At 36.9% G+C, this 23,477-nt stretch overlaps 1 protein-coding gene across 2 annotated transcripts in view; it reads right to left on the bottom strand.

Moving 5' to 3' along the window:
* The window catches only part of CNTNAP2 (contactin associated protein 2), a 2,031,041-nt gene that overhangs the window by 1,345,354 nt on the left and 662,210 nt on the right, over positions 1 to 23,477 (bottom strand). For both annotated transcript variants that reach the window (XM_027574309.2, XM_027574310.1), the window contains exon 3: positions 13,177 to 13,370. In XM_027574309.2, the coding sequence (XP_027430110.1) occupies positions 13,177 to 13,370 (194 nt within the window). The remainder of the gene's footprint in view (positions 1 to 13,176; positions 13,371 to 23,477) is intronic.

Genomic DNA, 23,477 nt, shown 5'->3' with positions numbered 1-23,477 from the left:
CCACATCCCCAGGCTGCCCCCAGGTCTGACGGGAGAGGAAGCTTTGCTGCCTTAGTTAGTAACCCCAACCTCCCTCTTTCCTCCTCGCTATTGCAACTTCTGCTATATTTTCTTCCCTATGGAAATCCTGAGCATCTCATGTGTTCCCACAAATACCATCTTGACACTTTAACTTCTTTCAATAGACGTAAGTATGTGTAAAATTCATCAGTATCCATTAGATACATATAAACTAAGAAAATAAACATTATTGTTTATGAAATGTGCACCTAATTATATACTATTATTCTAATGTCCACTAAATCTCATAACTCAGTTAATCTGTTAACAAATATTTACTAAACACATTCAATGTGCAAAAAACTGGGCTCACTGGTGAGACCCAACATTTAACAAGACAAATAAACCTCTCAGAGAACATACATATATATGATCACCCACTGTTATATCTTCTTAAATGCAGTATAATGGTGAGAGTAAAGACTAGGGGGACACAGGAATCAAGTACCAAACTTGGTCCCTCACCTTTCAGGTTCTTGTTACAGTATTTGCCACAGAAAGTACTCATCAGGTAAGTACTCAGTGAATGGTAGTTAGTATTAGCAGTGGTGTTTGATCTTAGTCAAAATGCTTAACACCCTTGCATTTCAACTGAATCCGGTGAAAGATAGATCGGATTCTATTAATTATCCACAAATTTTATATAATTTAGGAGAAGATTAAGAGTTATTTAGTATTATGGTTGAGGATAGGTGTGTGTCTGTGTGTTTTATTTATCACTTACCCTGATTCCAAACATAAAATTCTCTTAATAATAATTTCTTTGGTCTTTTACTTTAAACTTAAAAAATAGACAGCATTGACATTGCTGCTTATTTTAAATAAAGCTAAAATGTAACTTCTATCTATTACTATTCCAGGAATAAAACTGTCAAATTATAGATATTTAACCATACACTGACCTTACTATCTAGTAAGTCATGTGGACAAACCCAGCGTAAATATCTTCCAGTATAGCAATCACAAAATCCTTTCAAGGGAAAGGAAACTTCTGTATTTTTTCAGTTCTGTTATCAAATACTTGTTTGTGCCAGGCTGAATGTAAACAGCCTGAATGAATTTATGATGAAGTCAGTCTTTTTCTGTTGCTCCAGGTCATCCTACACAGCTCTGTTTTCCATTTTGCATACTGTAACACAACTGAGAAATACACAAACAGGACAGTCACCACGCAAACAGAATGAACAGTTGTGATTGTTGAGTGCCTGAGATGAACAGTCCCTCTGCCCTGGCCAACTCAGCTTTCTTTCATATCTGAGATCAGGGGAATGTGTTTCTTAACTTTCTCTGAAGACTACTGTGAGGGCAACTAATGAAACCTGCTGTTTTTGAATAGAAACTACTATGATCCAAATGCAATTAGCAATTACATCTCAAGAATCATTTGGAGAAAGGTGTTTTATCTTTGGGAGAGCTCTTTTTTTTTTTCTGATAGAAAAAATGTCAATAATTGCTTAGAATGCATGTTTTCCAGAATCTGGTTTTTAATAAATATTATATCCCAAGGAATTAAATGACGTCTATACTGCCAAATGATGTTTATGGTGATTAGTTCAGAATAAAGTGCTATGTGAGGTTGCAAACTTGGACACTTTTTAAAGGCAAACATCTTTTCATGGGGTAGAGTGAGGGGTTGGTTCATTCTATTTGCATGGTTTTCAAAAGCGTCTTTGGTTCGTTTGCCAGCCAGGAGAGAAGGATTCTGAAAATGTTTCTTTCAAGTTTTGCTTATAAACAAATGAATGTAGAGAATCATATAATTACTCAGCAACCGATCTCTCACGGTTTGACTCAGGCATATTTCCTGAGTTCACGAGGACAGAAGCACAGCTCTTCTCAGAAGCCACTGTCTTACTTATAAGACCATTCCTTATTCTTTTTTATTTTATTTTATTTTATTTTATTTTAAAGCTTGGTTTAAGTATCTAGTTATTTTATTTTATTTTACTTTTTTAGGATTTTAGTTATTTATTTGAGAGAGAGAGAGAGAGATAGAGTGAGAGAGAGCAAAGGCAGAGAGGAGAGGGAGAAGCAGGCTTCCTGCTGAGCAGGCAGCTCAATGCTGGGCTCCATCCCTGGACCCTGGGATCATGACCTTAGCCTAAGGCAGATGCTTAACCAACTGAGCCACCCAGGTGCATACACAACACTATCAATTCTGCAGTGGTAGCAAATAGGTTTTAATGGCTTAACTTTATAAAGTGCTTTCCTAAAAGTTAGGTGTTGAGGGTCGAATTGAATCCCTCTAAAATTCACATGTTGAAGTCCTAACCCCCAGTACCTCCGAATGTTAATCTTGTTTGGAGTCAGGGTCATCGCATATGTAAGTAGTTAAGATGAGGTCACACTGGGGGAGACTGAGCACTTAATCCAATATGACTGGTGACCTTGTAAAAAGAATGGTATGTTGTATATGCTATGCCATTATACGCATGTGCAGTACATTACAGTTAAAATGTGGTAGTCAGCAAGGTTCTTGCTCACTGTGAGAGGAAGAGCTGAGGTGAGCCATAGTGATGAGGAGTATGGTGCTGAAGACGTCTTTAGCCCAGGATTCCAGTCCCAGCTCCACTGTTAATTCATCATGGGCTCCAGGGAATGTGCTACCTTCTCTACTCCTTAACTTTTGCATCTATGGGATGGGCTTAATAATAACAATAATCTATATCATTAAAGTTATCTGGGGATTAAATAAAGCATGTCAAACACATAATGAACCCTCAACAAATGCTGGTTGGCCCTTACTATTTACTAATTGGGGCAGGTAGTGTTCTGAATGTCTCTGCTAAATCACAGAACAGTTTTTGTAGACTTTACTACAGCTGCATCTTAATATGATGATAAACCATTCAAATGGCAATAACAGTAGACCCAGTGTCTCATCAAAATACATCCATGAAATTCATGGGAGAAACATAGATGTTTATCTCAAATAACCTTTTCATTTGGAAGTGTGACACTTTTTTTCTGGAAGTAGAAGTCTATACTTTACTCCCCCCGCTACACTCCTGAGAAGTCACTGATGGTAACTGAGTGAACGGTTCAGACAGCCTATCAACATGACATCTTTTTGCCAGCATGATAATACAGCCTATAATTAAGCCAGTTTATTCAAGTAATCCAAATTTATTTGCCAAGACATTTTAACATTCTATTAGTTCTTTCTCAAAGTCAACATTGTCTAAATTAGTTACTTGGAAAAACTGGCCATACAAGTGACAAACAGTACAGATATCTTCAGGGTCATCAGGGGGACACATACTGAGAGCTGCCCAAGATGACCAGGCTTATTTACTGCCATTGTCCTCATAATTCGATGTTAGTGTTTTTGAGGGTAGGCCTATCGACTACTCACTTGAGGTCTTTAAACCACTTTTAATACAGTGTTCTGTAATTATTAATGATAACAGTAATAATAATACTGACAAACAATTAGGAGGAGGTGAGATGAGAAGAAGATGAACCTATATATATACGGGACACTGTTCCAAGCAATTTGATTAATTTATCTAAGTCTCACAAAACCCCACAAGGTAGATACTATTTTATCCCTTTTACAGCTAAGGCAACTAAGGCCTATAAAAAGTTGATTAACATGATTAAACATTCACTGTTACTAAGTGCTGGAGCAGGGTATCTGAAGCCCAGATCCAGAGCTCGTGCTACCTTGTTCTAGAAATCTTGTGTATACAGTTAAATTGTTTTCATTTAGCCAAAATAAGCAAGTGGTCATTATAATAAGGATGCTTCTTGACAAACCAAAAATAGGTATTTGGTTCCCTATTAAGTTACTGGGATCAGTATAACTGGATTTGTAGCTCAAATGAAGTAATATCATGTCTCTTAGCTTCAGCCCATTTATCTCCAGAATGAGATACTTCAGTTCATTTGTACACTCTGAAGCATCTATTATGTGCTTGGCAGTGAACTCTGCATTATGAGTATTAGAGATGTGCTCTCCTAGAAGACACCGATGCTCTTTCAAAGTTGGATATTTATATGATATAACTTCAACATTACTGATCTAATCCTTTAGATTTCCAAATTTTAAAGAAAGGTCAGATTTTTATTTGTTTGTTTGTGAATAAGAAAATTGGGAAAGATGTGATTATGTATAGTGTCTCACTATCCATTCCTACCTATTTCAGTAGAAAATTCATCCGCTTCTCTTTTCTACATCACCAGTTCCTTACCTACTAAGCCAACAATACTTAGGGACTCAAGAGGCATTGGTTGACCATGACCTTCAACCACTCTGAATGAGGCATTTGTGTGTGTGTGTGTGTGTGTGTGCATGTGTGTGTTTGTGTTCCTAGAACAACCTGTGCAAGCCTCTTCCCATTAGGACACCTACAGTCATAAAATAAAATTCTAAATTTATATGCTTAGCACGACCTCTAGATTTTTCACCCAGTGAAAAATTTTCACACAGTGACTGTGTCTGGTTTGTCTCCAACCCTCAGAAAGCACTAGGTGCTCAGTAAGTGCCTTTTCATCAAAGCTTATGCTCTTTTCATGGTAAGTCTGCCTGCAATTTGCACTGCAAATTCTAATTCTAATTCTGCCTTCTGGTTTGGAGACCCAGGGGCCAATTCTAATTCTTCTTCCTCGCCAAGACCTCCTCAAATATGAAAAACAAAACACTCTTTCTTCAACATGTACATGAATCACCTGTGAATATTGTTAAAATGTATATTCTGATTTTAAAGGGATGGGGTGGGTCCCTGAGATTCTGCATTTCTAACAAGGTCCCAGGTGATGCTGTTGCTGCTGGTTCAAGACATACTTCAGGAAGCTGGCATTCAGAGTGGTCTCTCACTCTGCTTGCCTTTCCACTTTCATGGCTAAGCATACTTACAAGCCTGTTTTGTAATCTGCTCATCTTGCTCTTTTGAGTTATCCTAAGAAGATATGGAGGGGGACTGTAGGTAAAAATAGGTTATTTTCCTTGATTTCCAAAATTAATAAAAGTGAATTTATTAAACTAAGTAGAATGAAAGCATCACAGTCATATTTTCACTGATGTTTAATAAAAAAAGTATCTGGAAGAACTGCCCAGGGGCGCCTTGGGTGTCTGGCACCGTTGGTTAGAAGTTTACCTTTGGCTCAAGTAGTGATCCTGGGGTCCTGGGATGGAGCCCCGTGGTCAGGCTCACTGCTCAGCAGGGAGTCTGCTTTTCCCTCTCCCTCTGCCCCTCCCCCAGCTCATGCTCACTCTCTCTCTCTCAAATAAATAAAATCTTAAAAAAAAAAAAGAACCGCCCAGACACAATTTTTACTGTGATGCATAAGACTCCATGTGACAATTAATAAGATCATGATTCAAATGGCATAAATTAAATTAGCATTCTCAATTATACTTAAAAATGAGTTATTAGTCATTTCAGGCTGAGAAGCACAGATGTAATACAATACACATGTCAATATGTTAATACAGAAAAGCTGTTATATAGTGAAAGTAACAGGCTACTTTGAATTTTCAAGGACAGATCCAATCCAATATTATAGCAATGCATCTGGAAGTCACAAATTTATATAATATAATGATAATTGAGTGGTTAATATGTGCCAGGCATTGTCCTAAGCTCTTCACATGGATTATTAATTTAGTACCAATAATCTCTATTGAGGTAAAGGAAGTAAGTAGTGTTATTAGCTGTATTGTACAGGTGAGGAGATTTAAACACAGAAAGGTCTAGAAATCTCCCAGTCACACAGATATCTGTGAAAGGTGGTCCAATTCTAGAACACACCAGTGAGCTGCTACTTTCACTTCCTCTCAGGGTCCTGCAGCCATACAAGAGCAGGCTTTATGATGTCTACTTTCCCCCATAGAGACATATTGCTATTCCTCTAATTTCTGCTAAGTTCCTGCTTGAGCGGAGAAGAGACACTCATCTTAAGTCATATTGTCCATCATTATTATTCAAGATATTTGCAGGTACCTATCTCTCAATGCTTTATAGAAATTTGCATTCACCTGGACTCATTTAACCTCATGTCACCTAAAGCCCACCTTGGTCTAATAAGAAAAATATTAGCATCTCCATTATTTGAATCCAGAGCAAAATAAAACACCTGGTGATATCATGATGCTTAATGAGAACACTTCCTCTTTCAGATTGGTCTTCAAGCAATCCAATAAACTTCTAAAAATTTAGAACAATGACTACATATATCCTATTTTAACTCATATGTGAAAAAATACACTACACCGTGAAGAATAATATACTGTTGGAAGTAAGAAGCCATATCATATAAGATTATACCATCTTACTTTTATCTTCCAGATTTTTGGAAAAAGATTAAACACTAACCACATTGGCTAGAATGGTTCTTACATATATGTATATGTGTAGAATATTGAATGACTCACAAATTGATGCAGGAAAAAGTCCTGTGACATCTTAAAATGAGAATCTCCTAATACAAATGTGTATTTAGAAAGGTGATCAAAATTCACTCTTAGAGGCATTATAGTATATGTAAAAGAATCTGGAATATCCACTCAACTTATTAAAATTCATGAGACTTGAAAAATATCACCCAGCCTAAGAGGGGTGTAAACAGAAAAATGTATTTCACAGAAATAAGAAGCTTATTCTAAATTCACCCTGGACATTATTATTTTTTTCTATGCACGTCCTAAAGATGTATATCCCATTTATATCAAGAACCATTTTAGAAATGGTTTAATGCAGATTATTTTGATGTGTCTTATTTTTCAATAAGTTATCCATAAAATTGTTTTGAATGTACCTTTCCCTACATAAGTGATTGCAGCCACAATGCATGTGCATTTTTTAAACAAATCCTATCTATTGGCAAAAAATATTGCATTAGTGTCCTAAGTGAAGAAAGGGATGTTATCAACTGATGAAAGACACATGAGCAAGCAAGAGGGATGGTAATCTTCCTTATTTTCAAAGGCAGGAAAAAATCCTAGATTTGTTTGAAAGACTCTAAGTATAGTATAGTATAGAACTGTGAAATACTTACGTTTTACATTTATAACTAGAACAGATTTTGAAGTGATTTGGAAAATTAGTGCAACCAACTACAACAAATGGTTGAGCAGATAGGAGAGAATAATCCACTCCTTTTTAAGCAATCCCCCCTTTCCTGGCTCATTGGACACACGGCCATCATTATGGTAACAAATAATTTGTTATAAGCACTGCAAAGGCACGTGGCACAGAGCTAGGACTACCAGCCATGCTTTACAAGCCAGCCTGCACTGCACTGCCTACCAATGGCCACTCCATTTGTTGACCAAGTTTGTCCACATTCCCCTTCCCATTTTAAGTCACATTTCCTTCACCTAAAATATTTTCAGATATTTTAAATCATGAATAAGAGTAAACAGAGGTAGAATGTATCTGAAAAGGATAGAGGGGGCCTAAACTCCGGAAATTATCATCACAGACTATTCTCACTAAAAAGAAATACTGACCTAGTTTCGTATACAAACTAGAATGCTACCCGTTTTATAGAATGCTTCTATATAGGCAACAGAAAACATACATGTTTCGAAATCTTTTTAGCTTGCAAAATTTCTTTACTTACATAATCTTGTGTAAATCTCCCAAGAGGCATTATTCTCATTTCTCAGATTAGGAATTAGAGGCACAGAGTGACCTCTCCAAGTTTATAGACCAAATACATGAACCCAGATACTTGAAATCAGGCCTTTTGAATCCCTCTCTTGGCTTTCACTTACTGAACACCTGGTTATATGCTAATCTACAAAGAGTTTTAGGAACTTTTATTATTTAGATATGAGTTGGTAAGATAGTTGGTTAAAAAGGAGGTAGAGAATACAGATTCAAGCTACCGATATTCAGGAAAACAAAGAATTTAATATATTCATCTGCTATTAGTTGCTTTTTAGCTTTTTTAAATGTTTCAAACTTGTTAGAAACAATGACGTTTTCTGTGTGAGTATATGTGTGGAAAAAAGCATGTAAGTGACCCAGGTTGTTATTCTATCTAGCAAATTAATATTCTATTTAATATTGCTTAGAGAATATGAACCTCTATATTCCTATATTCTTGACAAATATGTAAAGTTGTAATTTAAATATAAACATTTCTGTTCTGTGGGATTCTCCATCTAATATATTCAGTGGTTACTAATCCCAGTTTGATACCTGTCTACTATTAATGAAAGGGATAAAAACTGATTTAAAAAAAATCACTAGGAATATATAAATATTTGCTCATCATTTAATAAACAAATTTTAAAAAGAAGAAGAAAATCTATATTTACATTACAGGTAAATTTGTGGTATATGACTATTCTGCAAAACAATAATGGTATGTAAGGAAGACATTCACTCTTAATACTTCAAGTGCCTAATTTGGCTCCAAATATCTGCATTCAAAAACTGGTAATTGAATTTCCCAAGCAAAACTAAATGCAGCCTCATAGCAAAAATCTGCTGGAATTCTTATTTAATGTGATGCTGAATGGACTTTTGATAAGAAATGCTCATACGGCATACTTCCTCTCTGTCCTACAGATTATATTTAGGTAACCAGAAAACACCTCCAGAGCAGTATGCAAATTAGATTTTGTGGACTATGTAAATGCAATGATTTCTCAGGGGGGTGGGCAATTTTACCAATCTGCACAGAATTTTCTTCTACATTTGAAAGAAAATTCCGAATAGAAGGAGATGGCATTGTGGATAAAGTATAAAGAATTCTTTTATGCCTCATTTTATCAATGAGGAATGAGAAGGTTTGACTAGTTAGGCACATCTAACAACTCACCTCTTTTAGTATGAAATATTCAATTAAACTATTCTTCAGGAATATTTTCAAGAGCCATTATCATTTCATAGATTCTAAAGTTAGGATAATGATTTTAAAATCCTGTCAAATTGTCATAATCTCTCGTTGACATGCCTTTTTTTCACTTATTTTAACACTATCCAATGGTCATAAAATAACTCAGATTCTCCATATGGACATTTAATAACAATATTATAATAAAATTAGTTGTGTTGTCCATCCCTCCTGTAATTATAGAAAGACTAACCACTGGGATTTATTAAAAGCGATACTTAAGTGATTGAATTTACATTGCTTTTCATCCTTCTCAGGTAATCAATCATTTTAGGGATGGACAGGGAAAACAACTTTGTAACTGTATCAGCTTAAACATTTTTCGACAATCTGAAACTTCCCACTGTATAGAGTGCTGTCCGTCAAACAGCTTTCAAAATCTATGCCAGAAATCTCTTTCTTTTATGAAGATCTTACCTATTTTTTTTTTTTTTTTGAGAGAGAGAAAGAGAGAGCATGAGCAGGGGAGGGGCAGAGGCAGAGGGAGAGGGAGGGGGAGAAGCAGACTCCCCACTGAGCAGGGAGTCCAATGTGGGGCTGGATCCCCAGACTCTAGGGTCATGACCCCAGCTGAAGGCCGATGCTTAACTGACAGCCATGCAGGCAACCTCAGATATCTCCTTTATTTAAGTGCAATATACATTATGTTAAGCAGTATTTGGATTAAAAGAAAATTTAATATTTAATTACATTTTTCATAAACTTATGTCCAAAGTATATTTTTTGGTCAAGATTTGAAAATGCTAAATTTTAATCATCTAATGCATGTTAAGACAAGCTTTAGGGGCGCCTGGGTGGCTCAGTTGGTTAAGCGACTGCCTTCGGCTCAGGTCATGATCCTGGAGTCCCGGGATCGAGTCCGGCATCGGGCTCCCTGCTCAGCAGGGAGTCTGCTTCTCCCTCTGACCCTCCCCACTCTCATGTGCTCTCTCTCTCATTCTCTCTCTCAAATAAATAAATAAAATCTTTAAAAAAAAAAAGACAAGCTTTAAAGTACTCAAGAATTTTTAGAAAACAATGAGTTTTATCTCTTTTAGACTACATCAAACCAAGGGACTATTTTTCACATTAATGAGGATTAAACCATTTCTGTCGTAGGTTATTAAAGGAATGTAATCATTATGTTGTAGGCTCACTGGCATTTAAAAAAAACATTTCACAGTATGTAGTTTGTGTCTCAAACTTGTTTTGATTTCTGAAATCTCATAATTGGCTCACTATAGTTTCATCTAGAAATAATCACTCATCACATACTTAGTTTTAATGAAAAATACAGGATTTGAAAAGAAGAAACCAAAGGAACACCGGAATGGCAGAAAACAGTGGAAAATACACTCTGAACACCATGGGAAAAGGCTGAGAGCCATGTATGGAGATGGAGCCTACCTGTGATATTTCCATTGCATGGCCCTGTCTCTCTCACTCAACCCCTAGTATTTTATGTAAACCCAGAGAGTCCAAGTCAACCTGGAAAATTCGACCTTTCTTAGCTCTTTGAACTTATGTCTCTGTATTTAGTCAGAATGAACTATCCCTAATTGCTAAGCATCTGATAAGTAAATTAAAACCCAAATGCCTCTGCATTTTACCAGCTATCTGTATTACTACTTTAGTGCATTATGATAGGAGAGGATTTGACACTCTCAATTGTGGGACGAAAACCTTACAAAAACAGAAATGTGGAAGATTCTTTGGAGTCTGGTTTGCAGCCCTCAAATAATATCACCAACATGCTAATCTGGTTTTAAGTTAGAATGCACAGAGAGTTAGAAAATAATGAATCTTTTCCTGGAAGAATTTGTGATCTGAGCCTTAAATTGTCTACTCCCACTTGATTGGTCTGTTTGGTCAGTCTCTCTCTCTCCTCTACGCTTTGAGGAAGGTCTTTTCTAATTTTCTAATATTTGTTTGTGTCTTACAATAAACTTCTTCCATCCCCACTTTACCTATGGGCCAAAAACCAATCTAAAATATGGTTCTCCATGTTGGCTGTACATTAGAAAGACCTGGGGAACTTTACAATCCTGATGCCTAGGCTGCACCATAGACCAACTAAACCAAACCTCTGGAGGTGGGACCCAGACATCCAGATATTTTAAAACTCTCTAGGTTATTCTATTGTATAGCCAGAGTCGAAAATCACTTTTCTATATGTTGGGCTTGAGACTTTGTATTATCTTAATTGTCAGATGAAGACTTTCCATAAAGAGACATTATCCCTTCTCCTTGCTTCCTACAGTTTATCCATCCCAGTTAACAACTACTTTTGGGTCATACAATCATGGTATGATGAAATAAAGAACAACTCTGGAGGACTTTTTTTTAAAGTAAATTCCTTGCCCAGCATGGAGCCTAACACAGAACTTGAACTCATGACCCTGAAATCAAGATGTGACCTAAGATCAAGAGTTAGACACTTAACCAACTGAGCCACCCTGTCGCCCCTGGAGGAATTTTTATTATCAGAACATTATATCCTGATTTTACATGACAGTTATGATCATTGGATACTGCTGTAGAAATGACCACCTACCCAAACTAGGAGCTCTAAACTCTGTCAACCCACAAAAATTACTTGAGGATTTTTTAAAATATAAATTCTCTAAGAATGGGTCCTGATCAGGCTGAAAATTCCCAGTGCTCTACCTAATACCGTGAAGAACACAACTTAAAAAGTGACTTTCTTCTTACTCCTTCTTTTTTCTTCCCGTTTAATATTGATGGCTTTACCTAATTTTGGTTAAACTAAAGTAGATCCCTCAAAATTTAGTATTTTAAAGTAATTTATTCAAGTGTGCTGAACATTTGATTGGATACACACAAGTTTCCAACTTAACTGAGATATTTTAAGAGTGAATGGTTTAAACTATTTTTCTCTCATAATAAAAGAGGAAAATGAATATAGATCTGTAGTAAGGGTCTAAGCCACTAATATAATAATTATATATAATATATAGTATGGGACATTTCTTTTCTTGCCATAAATCACTGCTCCTACTCCTCTAAATTATTCTCGTAATTTCAATATTTTACCTGAGTTGAAGATCTCTATCTTCAAAAAAAGTAATCATTAACATTCATCTAATTTCTACTTACATGCTTCAGATTTAACTGGTCTGGATGTACCTGGAATCCATATACTCTAAAGCGTCTATAGGTGATTCAAATGGAGAGCTCAGATTGAGACCCATTGCCCTTAACCTTGGATAGAAACTGCAGCCAGAGGAAACTATTTCTTCAATTAACAAGAATGAATGAATGAGTGAATGAATGGCTTCCTGATGGCTTTGACTAGACAAATATCGACAAGTGCATACACCTCAGAGTGAAGACCCGTAATATTTTAAAATATTCAAAACTGGGGAGGGGATGTTCGGCGTAGTACTTGATGTGCTCCAGAGCTATGGCTGGTCTTCCATTAGGTTTTTCTTTAAAAGAAAACCATTTTTTTCTACCTTATTTTTCACTTTATACATAAATGGTCAGTGGCTCAGTGAATGCTACTTCATCTGAACAGGCCTGGATTAAAACAAAATAAAAAACTGAACTTGCTTCTGGCAGGAAGTAAAGTGCTTCAGAGTACACAGCCCCTTGCCCAGTGCCTGTGAGTTCACCCAAACCCTGTGGGCAGTAGACCTTTTCCCATGTTGTTCTTTAAAGATTTAACTAAATATCTTCAACAGAAACAGTCTGAGCAAGTAAGAATGAGGGGGAGGAAGGAATGAAAACCTAAGTCAGGAATTTTTTTTTCATTCTACTTCGTTAACTCATGGTTCAGTATTTTGGTACAATTTGTACCATTTCAGATCTGTACTCCAGACAAAAATATAGTAACTTGAAATATTGTGTTTAAAGAAATTCTAGTATTCTATTATCATTAAATTATTTACCTTTTTTCCCCCAGGTTTCAACACAGTTTTATTGGGAGATTTTGTTTTCTATGAAATATACTAGAAACCAGGGAAGGGGACACGTCCACTTTGCAAGATAAGGGTTTTCCGTCATTTAGGAAAGGCAGGGGGTGGGGCAAGGCACACTGGGATTTAGATCCATTTCCCCCCCTTTGGCTTCACTCACATTTCTTTTCTCTCTCAGCAAGTACCAGAGGACACAAACACAAAGACAAGAAACAAAAATAGCATGATCAACCTTCAGCCAGGCCACACCCAACCCTCTCCACATCCCCAAACTGTGCCAGGACTTGGAGGGTCTCGGGTCACAAATCTGCCACAAGGTTCTGTGTTTGCATTTCTGACAGTGACTCACCCAGATGTTCCCATCCTGATGATAGGGTTTCCAATTTCTCCCAGTGTCACTGAACAGCATGCGGTATTGGGTCACCCAGTCTGAGCTGCTGTATCTTCCTTGGGTTGCAATGGCACTGATCTGCTTCCGATTGCCAAAGTCAACCTGAAGCCATTGATAATGGTCACTGTCGGATGGAGACCATCCCCCGGCACCTGAAGAAGGTCGAGGCAAGAGAGGAAAATGGATATTTAGAGTTGAAGTTCTACAATTGACTATGGATTATTCTACATCTTTTAATTGGCCTTAGCAGTGCAACATTCTACAGATATATTATGGAATGTCCTTTATAGATGCCACTGGGACTTCAACTAATATTCTTCCAGGTGGGTAACATTGATACTCTAACCTCTTTATAGTGTAATTATGTGCTCATTTTCTCCTGAGCAAATGTCTTCATAATTCCTCAATTAGATCTTATTAGTACATGTCAAAGTCTAATTGGCTGAGGGTTGATCAATTTACCATTAATTCTTCAACTAAAAATCACTAGGAAAAAAAATGTAACAATCTATTAATTCCTCATGTGAGGTTTTATGTTTGAGTAGATTATAAATGAAACAAAAAGCACTTATACACAACTCTAAACTCTCTTTTGCATTAAAAAGTTCAGAGTTCAAAGAATACTAGTCGTTCTTAAGAGGAGGTCTAATCTTATATTAAGTCCCGTACTCATGAGAACTAAGGTATATAGTTACTCAGGTAATGTGTTCACTAACCCTTAAGAGATATACAACCCAGGCCTCTTGATAACCACATTCTGAGGAAAATAATTTCAGTAACTAAATGAAGTAAAACTTCTTTTGGTAAAATATAAAAAATTGTTAAATAATAAAAATGCAAACAAAATTTTTAGGAAAATAATATTAATATAGAAAAATACTCTTAGTTTATACCACCATATAAAATAACTATGGTTGTATATAAATATATTATGGAAAATATGGCATAATGCTTAGTGCTAAGGGGCAATATAATTTTTTGAGTGAGTTTGGCTACTAATGGGAGTGAATCGTAGAAAAGTATTCAAGAAATTATTCCATGTACAGTGTATCAACATATATATGCAGCACTTCACAAATAAAAAACCTAAGAGACAATAAAAGAATTTATTCTATGAGGACTGTGATAATAGAAATCATTTTGCAAATCATCACAGATATATCATTCACTTAATGATGTTTACATGGCTTGTTTCTGCTTTCAGCTATGATAGAATACTTCTCCTGCCATAAAAAAAAAAATCACAAAATTACAAAATGTATAATCCCTTTATAGGGATTAGACAATGGACAATACAGGATCCCTGATCCACAGGAGAAGATAAACAAATGAGGTAATACCTGCCAGCTTCCTGACTTTCTGCCTGGTTTACTTTCTGGATTGTGGCATATGAAAGAGCATCCCAGAGTACAACAGTGTCAATGAGATGGAGACATATCAAAATCAAATCTCCTGAGGAAGCTGGAATTTGTAGGACAAGTACCAGGAGGGGGCAGCTCTAAAGAGAAAGAGCTCTGGAAATCTGCATGGGATCACCAGTGAGCCTCTGGAGTCCAGATTCTGTATGAATTGGAAGCTGTGTAGTTGCAGACCAAGACTCCACAAGACCAGGTAAAGGCCATTATGAAATGAACAACCAAAGGGAGTCCAGGGTGGGAGGTAATTTAATTTCACACTTGAGAGAAGTTGTTGAACAAGGCTAGGCATTCAGCAGACATCTCAGAAAGATTAGAATAATTTAGTCCTAAACTAAGGGCTACTCTGGACACATCTGAATAAATGTTGGTAAAAAGCCTGAAAAAAGATCAGTCTGACCTACAAATAAATTAACTCCTTGCTCAGACAAAACTCAACATTTCATTAAGGAAGGCCGTGAAATTCAGAAGCTCAACAACATAGCATCCGTAATGTCCAGCATAAAAATTGTTTTAAATATAAGACATTTGGGGGAGAAGGAAAAAATGAATTAAACCAGAGAAAAGTCAGTCAATAGAAATAGATTATAAATAACAGAGATGATGAAATTAGTTGACCAGGACTTTAAAACTGAGCTTATAAATTAGTTCCATTATTTGAAAGAAAATATAAAATATTGAATGAACAATATGAGATATTAATGGGGAAAATATACAACTAAAGAGAACAAAATGGAAGTTTCTGAAATATATATAATATATATATTATATAAATTTTGGAGGGGGCAGGGAAGGAAAGAGAGAGAGGAGGGAGGAGAGGGAGAGAGAGAATCCTAAGCAGGCTCCTCACTGAGCCTAGAGCCCGATGCTGGGCTGGGTGCCAGGACGCTGAGATCAGGACCTGAGGCAAAACCAAGAGTTGGACACTCCATCGACTTAGTCACCAGGTTTTCCTAGTTTTTTGTTTGTTTGTTTGTTTGTTTGTTTTTAGTGGGCTCATGCCCAGCATGGATCCCAATACAGGACTTGAACTAATGACCCTGAGATCAAGACCTGAGCTGAGATCAAGGATCAGATATTTAACCCACTGAGCCACACAGGGACCCCTAAAAATACACTTGAAGAAACAGTGGTTGAAAATAGTAAACCCAGATATCTGAGGAATTCAAGCTGAAAACAGGATCAGTACAAAGATAAACACACCAAGTCTCATCATAATCAACTGGTAAAAAAACAATGCTAAAGAGAAAAATCTCAAAAGTAGCCAGAGGGTAATAACATCTTAGCAAAAACGATGCAAAGCAAAAGACAAAAGAATGACATCTGATAGGATGAAAAGGAAAGGAAAAAACAAGTCTGTCAATCTAAAATTCTGTATCCAGCAAAAATATCCTTTAAACGTGAAAGTAACATGATATTTAGGGCAAAAGCTGAGAGAATTCATCACCCATAGGTAGAAGAAATGTAAATTTTTCAGCCTCCACGAAAATTTCCCATATTAAAACTCATTTCTACATGAAGAAATGAATGCTAATAATGGTAAACATGTCAGTGAAGATAAAATATTTGTGTTTTCAAATTTCTTTAAAAAATAATTGAGTGGGGGCACATGGGTGGCTCAGTTAAGCGTCTGCCTTTGGCCAAGTCAAGATCCCAGTGTCCTGGGACTGAGCCCCGCATCGGGCTCTCCCTGCTCAGTGGGAGCCTGCTTCTCCCTCTCCCTCTGCCTGCTGCTCCCCTTGCTGGTGCTTGCTCTCTCTCTCTCTGTCAGATAAATAAAATCTTTAAAAAATAAAAAAATATAATTGAGTTTTTTTTTTAAGATTTTTTAATTTATTTATTTTGGAAAGAGTGAGTGAGAGAGAGTGACTCTGAGCAGGGAGAGGGGCAGAAGGAGAGGGAGAAGCTGACTCCTCACTGAACACAGAGCCCAATGCAGGGCTCCATCCTGGGACTCTGGGATCATGAGCTGAGCCGAAGGCAGACACTTAACTGACTGAGCCACCCAGGTACCCTTCTTAATGGAGTGTTTAAAAGAAAAACAGGAGCAATGAATTAGAGGGTTTATAACAGATGTAGAAGTAAAACCTAAGACTATGCTAGCACAAAGGAGAGGTGGCAAGAAAAAATACATTCTGTATTGAGTTTCTTAGGTTACTAGGGAGTGACGTAATATTCTTTGAAGATAGTAACCCTATATCAGGGATCAGCACACTTTTTCTATAAAGTGTTCAATACCAAATATTTTAGGCTTTGCAGACCATACACCTCTGGTAGAACTACCAACCCCTGCCAATTGTAGCACTGAAGTGGCCACAGACGATATATAAACAAGGGTGTGACATGTTCCAATAAAAGTGAGACACTGTAACTTCTCCTTCAAGTATCAGCATGTCCACTGCAAGCATTACCTCTAGCAGTGGTGCTGTGATGTGCCATTCAGGTCCTCGTTTATGACAGGAGGAATTATTACCTCAGTTATTTCAAAGTTGCTGAGAGACAGTCGTTAGCTGTAATTCCTCTTGAGGAACTTCCTGAGTGAAAAAAAGGCATTGTAATGAAGGGCATGCCCCTTCCTGGGGTTGTACACATGCAGTGACTGGTCAACCAGGAGTTTGAAAGGGCAGTCCTTCCTCCTGCCCCAACTTGGGAAAACTGGTGGGTCATGGCAGTCTGTAGAATTGGTTGAAGCCTCCACTGAGAGTAGATTGCATCTCAACTTCTCCCTCTGCCTCTTTCCACTTCATCCCTTTACCTTCCACAAGTCTCCATCCCAAAGGTACTCTAATAAATTCCCTACATGTTCTTCTCCATCTTAGAATTTATATCCTGGGGAATCCAATCTGCAATACTTCCTTGGAATCTCCTGATAATCTGCTCACTAACAATGGGAGTTCGTTGTCTCTGTCCGTGTGTGTTATTTATATGCTGTTTTTCCCCTGTTGTAGTATCTGATATTCCCCATAGTCATCTATCATCCACATGCCTATTTTACCTAGAATTCTGTAAAATGTTAGAAGAGCTGTAGATGAATTTCTGGGATAATAACACACCTCATCATCAAGAGATTATTAATATACTTTCTTATCTGTTAGATATATTGTTCCAAACTTAGGGAAAATTCTACAGCTAACTGCATAGAAAATTCTGTGTGTTACCAAAAGCAACAGGGTGATTTGGTCATTGAAGTAAATATGCGATTATTACAGGGACTGAAGAGGGGTAAATGTGAGCAATTAATTGTTCAGTGAAATCAGAATATTTCTAACTAGTCCTCAAAAAATATTCCAGTATAAATTTTCTTAAGTTACTCATTTTTACTGAATTACAATTTTTCAATGAGGAGGCAATTAACTACAACTACTTAATCCCATTAATCTCACTACTTTAAAAAGTAGAATTTATTGTCAACTTTAAGGGAAACAAAATGCTAAAAGAAAGGAAAATGTAAGTTAAAAGTTATTTCTTTGCAGAACTACACGTGGAGAGAATAGTGATTAACCTCAAGGGGAGGGCAAATGTCAGGCTTTCGTGAAGAACATGGTAGAAAGATCGATGGAAAGTTTCCTATTTCTCTTTGATCTATAAAGCAGTGTAATTTGGGGAAGTTGATTACTTTGTTCATTTGGCTTGTGAAATGTGTAGCCTCTATTGATCCAAGGATTAAGGATGATAACTCTTTCATCACAAAAACCTCGGGAAAATGGTATATAAGACAGAAGTGTTCCCCAGCATATTGTGGAGAGTTATACGAGGGCAAATGCATTCCCAATGGATGTTGCGATAGCTCAAAGGAAAAAAAACTGCAAAGTTGAAGAGAAGGTAGAGGAGGTAGAGATAGTGAATAGTCATAAACTCTTAGTTTCTAAGAAGACAACACTAACTCTTATTTGGAAATAAAAGAACCAAAAATATCAGTTGATAACTAGAAAGTTGTTAGCATGAACTGAAAGATGTGCACTTATGTAAAACTCTTACCATTCCCTAGACAGGAAGGACGCTGTTCCCTCCCTCTTTTTCTCTCCCTCTCCCCTTCCACTTCCTTTCATCCCTCCCTTTCTCTTTTCTCTTTTTTTCTCTCTCTCACATGCATACACCCATTGTGTGTGTGTGTGTGTGTGTGTGTGTGTGTGTGTATTATAAAGATACATAGTGTTTATATTCTAGTGTCCCATTCTACTGGGGTTACTTGAGTGATACATTGTAATAGAGAACCTGGAGAAATGAATGCAACTAGCCCTCTAAACTTAGTGAAAGCTTATAATTATGATGGTTATTTCTGCTTTATAATTTATAAACCAGTAATTCCGAGAGAAAAGAAAAACTTAGTAGGTGGTTTAAGAGAGGGCTTGAAATTTCTTTTCTAGTGATAAATGTTTCCTGCATAAGCATGATGTTCAAGTGGTGGTTGTAAACACCACCAGAGATTATAAGCCTAGATTCTAATTTAAAAGAAAAAGGTAGAAAAAATTTTTTTCAATTAAGTGTAGAACTACGTTTAATAACTCGTTGAAAAATATGTATCAGATGAAAAGAATAAATTGAAAAGGAGACTTTCAGGCAAGATCATATTATGAGTTCAGGCCTGGAGGCCTCCTTCTACTATAAATACATAGTATTTTTAGATAAAATAGATAAAAAGAAAATTGAAAAGACATAGCCAGGATAAAATATAAGATAAGCATCTCCATGCACAAGAAATGCAACCCAAATGCAAGGCAATGGGTAGGACCAAAGCAGGGGCTAGCTGGAGTCAGGGTCTGGGAAAACACAGAGGCAGCAGGGCACTGGATCCTGGGGAATACTGGCAAATTTAAGTCTCTCCATGTGTGTCAGAGAAAGGAAGCCTGGGTCAGGGCTGAAAATAAAGACTAGCCCAGGACTAACTGCTTGGGAAACAAGACTAAATCAGCTGCTACTGACTTAGAAATATGGCTTAGATGAGACTGTGCCCAGAGAAGTTAGAAAACAGCAGGAACCTGTGTGGCTCAGTCAGTGTCTGCCTTCTGCTTGGGTTGTAATCCTGGGGTCCTGGGAGGGAGCCTGGACTTGGGCTCCCTGTTCAGAGGGCAGTCTGCTTCTCCCTCTGCCCCTCCCCCCTCCCCCCAAGTAAATAAAATCTTTTAAAAAAAGGAACTTAGAAAACAGGTATATATGAGCTCAGCACCACTGACTCGGTGACTGGACTTACGATTCTCTAATAACACTGCCAGACAAAAGCGCAAGGTCATCCATGTAGGTTGTGGTTCTGGACTAGGGATGTGGGAAGCTGAATACAGAAAGTCACAAAACTATCCAGCAGAAAAGGAGGTGAGAGACAGAGCCAGAGAGCCAGGGAGACTGGTTGTCAAGAAGAGTGTGGAAACCAAAATTTCAACACAGAAAAGAAAACAAATGCCACAAAGTCAGCTAACAAAGTCAAAAGTTCAATGGGAATTAACTCCAGATGTAAGAACCATTGAGGACCAGTGGAAATAAATATGTTTTATATTCTTAACAATATAAAATAAGTAACATATCCATTAAAAACAGCAGTAATGATCAGATGCAACCAGGGGAAATAAAGCATTTACAGACAGATACCACAAAGAACCAAAGAGTAATCTTAGGAATAAAAAAATATAGTCACTGACAGGAAAAAGAAAACTCCACCAGAGGAAAATCCACAAATTACATATGACCTCAGAAAGAATCGCTCAGCTGAAAGGTAATATTGCAGGATTCATACAGAAATCAACATAGGAAAAAATGAAACATGTTAGAATTCAAGAACTTCTGCTTTTGACCAAGATGGAGTCATAGAGATTGAATTTACTTCCCCACCTAAAACAATGAAAAAGCAGTCAAAATATATGAGATGATAGTTTGCAAGACCACAAGATACGAGGCAATTAAGGGCTGGAATCCCCGAGATATGGGACAAAATGAAGTGAGTCCTACTGCTCAGCTTCCTATTTTGAGAGAGTTTCCAGGATGAGACATTAGAAAGAACCCAGGCAGAACATGATGGAATCCTTGAGTTGAGAAGAGAGAGCTGTGAGACCAGTTGGCTGGGGTCTTCCTCAAAGTCTTCAGTTGAGTAATGATCAGCATACATATATGGAGAAACTGCCCAGAGCCGAGCAAAGAATCATCCGAATGGAGGAAGGTACTTCTGCTTCGTACTACTCACCATATGATCCCACCATTCTCCTCCTAGGTATTTTCCCAAGAGAAAATGAAGCCTGTGAACATAACAAAGTCCTGTGCACAATGTTCTCAGCAGCTTTCCTTGTAATAGCCCAAAGCTGAAAGCAACCCACCTGTCCATCAACAGATGAACAGATAAACAAATGATGTACATCCATATTGCAGAATACTATTCAGTAATCAAAAGGAATGGACACTGATACACACTACATGATTAATCTGAAAATAATCTGAAAGGATCCAGGACAAAAAAAGTGCATATGGTAAATTCCATTTATATAAGATTCTAGGAAATGCAAACTGTTATATAAGAACAAGAGCAGATCAGTAATTGCTGGAGGAAGGGGGACCAGGAGGGGAAAAAAAGAGGGTTATAGGGATGACTGGGTGGTTCAATCAGCTAAACATCTGCTTTCAGCTTCAGGTCATGATCCCAGGGTCCTGGGATAAAGTCCGGTATCGGGTTCCCTGCTGAGCAGGGAGTCTGCTTCTCCCTCTCCCTCTGCCTCTCCTCCTGCTTATGTGCGTGCTCTCTCTCTCTGACAAAAAATAAATAAAATCTTTAAAAAAAAAGGGGGTTACAAAGTAGCAAAAATAAACCTCTTGGGGTAATGGATATATTCATCATCTTGACTGGGGTGATGTTTTCATAGGAATAACATATATGATTATCAAATTGCATAATTTAAATATGTAACTATTAGTGTACATCAATGATACATCAATAAAGTTGAAATTTGTAGACAAGGAGGATAAAGATAGAGTTTCAATGAGAAGTCTAAAAAGTTCTAGCATAAAACAAATATGTAGAATATAAACATTTGAAGAAGTAATGACTGAAATTTTTTCAAAATTGACAAAGAAAAAATAAAAGTCATGATGCCCCAGATTAAAAAGGCCCTCTGAATACTGAAAACTATATGTAATGTAAGAGTATCACTAAAAGTGTATTTTCAGGTACAAATGAAAGCTGATCTAAAATAATAAGACTAATGAAAGGCAATACTTGAAAAAATAAAGTTTAAGTAGACAGTTGAGAATTATCTCATTGATAAATAAAAAAAAACCCAGCATCTGAAGAAGTGCAAAAAGTTGCCTACTAATGAGCTCAGATTTTATTTACAGTGGGGCATAAACAGCTAGAAGGTGTGGCATCTGACCTACTTAGAAGAGCTAGAATAGGCTTCAACCAAGGGGCTATAGTTGTTGATTGGAAGCCAGAAAAGAGAGCCCCAGTCCTTAATTAATGTCTGTTATGAGCTAGAGAAGTGAAAATGGCAATGCCATGGTCATTCCTAAAATATGGAAAAATTAATGCCTATACAATGTTAAAATGAAAGAGTATTAAAGTCCATTTTGAAACAAAACAAAAAAGGAGAACTGATATTATCAGACATTATTAGATGACAAGATGACAGAATGGTTTGTCTCCCATTTCTGCCTTCTCCAATGAAGACAAGGGATTTCTCTTCCTCCTGGAAGGAGCAGAACTAATAACTGAGTACAGGAATTACCTCCTGTACAAGTTGGGACATAAACAGTGATAGAGCTGCTTTAACTTTTTTGAAACATTCAGCTTATGTCCCAAAGGACTGGCATTATTCATCAATGTAACCTAGCTTCTTTGAATGTTTATCAAAGGAGCTGCCAGAAAAGTAATGATAGCCCTCCTACCAACACACACACACACACACACACACACACAGACACACACACACACACACACAGACACACACACACACAGACACACACACACACACAGACACACACACACAGACACAGACACACACAGACACACACACAGACACACACAGACACACACACACACACACAGACACACACACACTAAAAACAAAGGACTTAGTGAATCTAGAAACAAAAATAGATAAGAAAGCTCTTCTTCAAGACCTGGCATGTGGGTTATGAGCATTTAGAATAAAGGAGAAATGGGGGGTTGGTGATACTGGAGGCAGTGTTGGTGGGTTACAAGGATTTCCTTTTTGATCATTTTCTCGTTTAATAGAACACAATAAATTCCGTAGATATATGTAAAACTTGATTTTAGCAAAGCATTTGGCAATATCTCTGATAAACATAAAATGGTAAAATGTGGTCTGGAAGATAACAGTTTTGGGGGCACTCAAAATTGGTTAATAATTATGCCCCAAATATTTTGATTAATGACTATGTTAACTTGAAGAGAGCTCCCTAATGATGTGCCACAGGCTTTCATCCTGTACAGTCATTTATATTTTTATTATCTAAGGCATGGAAGACATGCTTATGAAATTTGTCAATTACATAAAGCTGGAAGAGAGACCTAATAGAATAACTAACTGAATTATGATGTAAAATGTTCTTGACTGACGGCAAATCTGAGCTTGTACCAGCACAATTTATCATCAGTAATAAACCAATATGGCCGTTATGAACAAGTGCATTATCCTTTTCACAACTAAGGTGTATAATGTATAGGAATAAAAATGCAATCTTAATTTACTTTGTGGAAAATACAGTGCTGAAATGATGGCATCTAACTATAGTACTATATTTGCAGTACTACATTCAAAACATTTTTGATACATTTTCATTAAGGCTTTACATATAAATAGAAAAATGAACAAATCATAAACATATTGTATTAAGAATCATTAC

Source organism: Zalophus californianus, chromosome 12 (genome assembly GCF_009762305.2).
Source record: "Zalophus californianus isolate mZalCal1 chromosome 12, mZalCal1.pri.v2, whole genome shotgun sequence".
In the NCBI taxonomy this organism is placed as follows: Eukaryota; Metazoa; Chordata; class Mammalia; order Carnivora; family Otariidae; genus Zalophus; species Zalophus californianus.
The sequence above is the reverse complement of the archived record's forward strand: the minus strand, read 5'-3'. Positions and strand labels throughout refer to the sequence as shown.